General features: G+C 28.1%; 1 protein-coding gene across 1 annotated transcript in view; it reads right to left on the bottom strand.

The window, feature by feature from the left end:
* Positions 1–4,037: 4,037 nt before the first annotated feature.
* The window catches only part of LOC119675107 (sodium channel protein 60E-like), a 15,814-nt gene continuing 15,537 nt past the window's right edge, over positions 4,038–4,314 (bottom strand). Inside the window, exon 14 of the mRNA XM_038086294.1 lies at positions 4,038–4,068. Within this exon, the coding sequence (XP_037942222.1) occupies positions 4,038–4,068 (31 nt within the window). The remainder of the gene's footprint in view (positions 4,069–4,314) is intronic.

Here is a 4,314-nt window from a genome sequence, read left to right as displayed (position 1 = left end):
GCAAAAATAAGGAACTTCCTGTTTAATTGGCACCAGTGCGCTTTAAGAATTTTCCTCATGGAACATGCGTAAAATTTTTAAAATAAAGAGAAATCTTTGGATTATTCAAGAAGTCGAAATAATTTGCATTTTTTTAATTGGAATTTGAGGGAACGACAGTTGCTGTAGTGGTTGATTGATTGTTTTTTCTAATTGGCAGTAAATATTCACTGAGAACAGGCATTTCCAGTAAGAATTTTCACGTAATGAAACCCTACTTAGTTTTGGATGAAATGGGCGTCTAATAAGAAATATTTAGGTATTTTTGGAAATAGTTGTGTGCAAAAATTAAAGATTATATTCAAAGAATTTTATTTGTTATGTGAAAATTGGTTAAGTGCAATTGTTTAAGTGCAGCGAGATCGTTAACTTTTGTTCAGAAACATCCAGATAAAAGAGTATATTGCAATCAATGAAAATTTGGCGCAGATGTTTGAGTCTAGAGTAGTTTTTATAATTTGGTGGATTTAAAAATTAATTAGTTTATGCATATAAGTAATGCATTTTTCTCAGATTCTAAATTTTTTAAGAAGATTGTTATAGGTTTTTCTTAGTTTTTGCGGAACTCTTAGTGAACCTAAATCTGTATTTTAGGTTCGTATCTTTCTATTCAGCGCTTTTAATTTGTATCGGAAGTGTTAGTAACACGGCGATTTGTTACGGAACTGATATTAACGATATACTTGTAGTAACTGAACTAGTAGTAATGTGGTGACTAACAGTAAGTAACTAGTAGTAGACTGGTTCTTGTGCAACTGGAAGTAAAGAGTAGTCTTAAGTATTGTCAGTTGTTGAATTTGTATTTGATTGAATAAATATCTCGGCAGTTTATAGAATATCTCTTCAATACGAAGGCCTGAAAACTGAACTGTCGTTTTGGAACAATTTTGGTTGTTTTGTGATCTAAAACGTACCACATGTTTATGCTGTTGTTCCAAAGGCAGAAGCATTTGTTAGACATTACGCAATGGATTTAGCAGAAGAATGGATTGCTTACTCGTTGGGTAGAGCGCCATAAAGTAATAAGATTTAAATTTGTGTGTGCGATTGTTTAAGAAAACAGATGGGTGATATTACAACAGTTGTACCGTTTATTATAACATGATTATATTGCTATGAGATCTCGGGTTTTGTGGACTACCTTTTCATTGCAGAAATCTATTTGAAGACAAAATAGTTTATTTCGTATATATGAATAGATTTATTCTTCAACTCGTTTATTGGCTATGAGAATGCTTGTTTTAGACTGTTACTTTCTTATTACAATAGGAACTCTACAGTTGGCTACAACATAGCAGAAGCCTTTTTGAGTTCATATTTCTGGGAAGTGTACATAATTGAATCATCAGGGGCTAACATTATTCATATTCCAAATGCCAGTGACTTAATGGAACTGTATAAATCATTGACATAAATCATTTGTGTAAATGTATATTTTAGTTGCTGTATTACCCTGGTTCTCGGTCGATTGCTCGACATGTTAAAATTCCCTGTTCTGTTAATTTTATTCACCTATTATACGACATGACTAGTATACATTATGTTAATCAAATATTAGCATTTCTCGATTTTGAAACACTATATCAGTCGCAACCAAAGGAGGAAGACTTGTTTAGTTCAAAAAGGGTTAGGAACTAGTCACCGCGTCACTGCATCCTCGAGGATTATTGTGACATTTATTGTGTATTTAGTTACTTTGTTATTTATGATGATAAGTGAGGAATGTCTGGAATTTTTGTTTCGTTCTGATATATTTAATAAGCAGATTTGCACAGGGGGCTCAATTCAAGTGTTCTATATATTTAATCCACTAATGTTTTTGCTTGTTGTAAATAACTTTAAAAATAGAAACATGATTTGTCGAATTGAAACCACATTTAAAACGATATCGGACCTACCGAGGTTGTAAAAATATAACCATATCAAATGAATTTCAACTTGACGAATCAATAACAATATAATCAAATTTTACGTTCTTATTTATAAAAAGTGTAAAACTTATGATCAAAATGAGTAATATTTTCAACAGTTTTGCGAACTGTATAGAGATATCGTTGTAATAATCAATTTCAGTAAAGAATCATAGACATGCGACAACAATATGACACATCGTAAAACCTGTTCCAGATATTTTATTTATATGTTATTTCTTTTCCATTGGTCTTGCTTAATGAAATACACTACAACAATTTAACACAACTTGAGAAGGATATACACAAAAATTATTAAGACTACAATAAAGCTTAGAAAGTAATAGAATGTCAAGAAAGTAAAATACATACATAGAACCTTAAATTAAGAATTTAGGAGAAGCTCATTTATATCTTAGAAGTGAATTAACTGAAGCTGCAAATTTTTAGATTTGAAATGTGGACCTTTCAAGTGCAGTATATATTGAATATGAGAAAAAATATTATATTGAAATAGCTATTTTAGTATTACTAACAATAAATTTGTCAATATATAACGCCAGATAATTATATTCTTCTGATATTTGAAAAAGTTAGTAACATGTACAGCAAAAGATTTTTAATGAAAATTTTTCTCAATTGTATATAACTTTTCATGTATCAATTCATCACTGTAATATAATAAAACAGAATATCTTCCAAAGTTATAGTCTCAGTAGCCAGCACTATTTTATACATTTTAGTTTTTATTTATACAAACTAAACTATCATTATTAATAAATAAACAAGAAAGTCTTCCAAAATTTTTGTATGATACACAAGTAAAAACTCCTTTTTTTGTTAGACCGGATAACAGAAAGGTATGTGGGTTAATAAAATGAACTCTTTCCTAAATGTGCTCATTGAAGTTTCGATAATAGAGATTTCACTGTATATATGTATGATACGGATTGTACATAGATAACAAAACAAAATATGATTTTCAAAAAATACTACACCAAGATTTAGGAAATAATTTACTGATTTTTATATTTTCCATAATGTAGAGTACATAAAATAAACTGATGAAAAACTATAGAAAAACAAATTGTTTAATTTATTAACACTAAATATGAAGTATTTTGCAATTAATATACAATGATTTTTTGTTCTGCAATATAAATTTAAACTAAAAGATTTAAATTTGTTAATTTTATTCTACATATAAAGACTACAATAAAAATAAGTTTATGGTTCACAGTAAAGCTACACTCGCAAAGCTTTCAAGGTAGTAAAACCAAAATGTGGCAGCAGTTTGTTTACAGCGGCTTGCAGCATAAATGGCAACACCAAAACCGAAATCAGCTGTTAAAAATTTTGTTTACATACACGAATATAAGAAAGTAAAAGTTTAGAAAAATTATGTTGCGTTAAAAACAGTGCTTTCATAATAATTATTGTGTAATAACAGTGTTTTATGCAAACTTCAAAACACATATATACAAAACGTAAATACAATATCTTGTAAGTTATTATAAAAGTTTGCCGCAGGACGCTTAATACGCATTTTATATTCGCCAGAGCTTTTATATTCTTTTGAACCGGTGTTTTATTATTTTTTATATAAACGCCAACTCAGAAATTATTTAACCTAATGTAGAATCAAAAATTATGTGATAATGCATTTATAAAAAAAAAAAAAAGTGAAATTATTAACATGTATAACAATTTGAAATATACATATAAATCTTTTTGCAATTTTTCCTCATTAAATTTGATTGAAAATATTTACTAAAAGAAAACATGTGCAGCTGGGAAGTATAAATTCGTAGCAACACTGCGCCCTTTATTTACGTCAGTGCAAAACATACCAACAATATTTAATTTATTGAATGAAATCTTATAATTTTATTGTGTTACAATTTGTTATTAAAAAAAATCAAGTTCAATGTTTACGTATTTTTCTTGGTGATTTATTATTGAATTTATTATGAATTTAATAAATTTTGATCGTACCATGCTTCTGAAAATAAGTGAATTCGCCCGCACTTTTTTTTGTTGTCACGTACGTTAAACTATATTTTTAGCTGAAGCTTTCAGTTTAAGCATTTAAATCTTTTGATATTCCAATGATAAATATCTAAAATTGTTTCACATTATATTGTTTAAAAATAATGGATTTGATGCATCGAAAATATGTTAGATTAGAGCAGTCATGACGACAATCAAAAATAAAATACAAAATAAATCAATTTAAACGTTCTTCGAAGCAGTGTTAGATTGTGTCTGGAGAAGTAAATTATTTTTATTGAAACTTACTATATCGATATAGATAGTAAAACATTTAAAATTATATGGCTTTGCGTATGAAATTTATTTTTAGAAA

The sequence above is a fragment of the Teleopsis dalmanni genome, chromosome 2 (genome assembly GCF_002237135.1).
Source record: "Teleopsis dalmanni isolate 2A chromosome 2, ASM223713v2, whole genome shotgun sequence".
Classification (NCBI taxonomy): Eukaryota; Metazoa; Arthropoda; class Insecta; order Diptera; family Diopsidae; genus Teleopsis; species Teleopsis dalmanni.
This window is presented reverse-complemented; position numbering and strand designations above follow the sequence as displayed.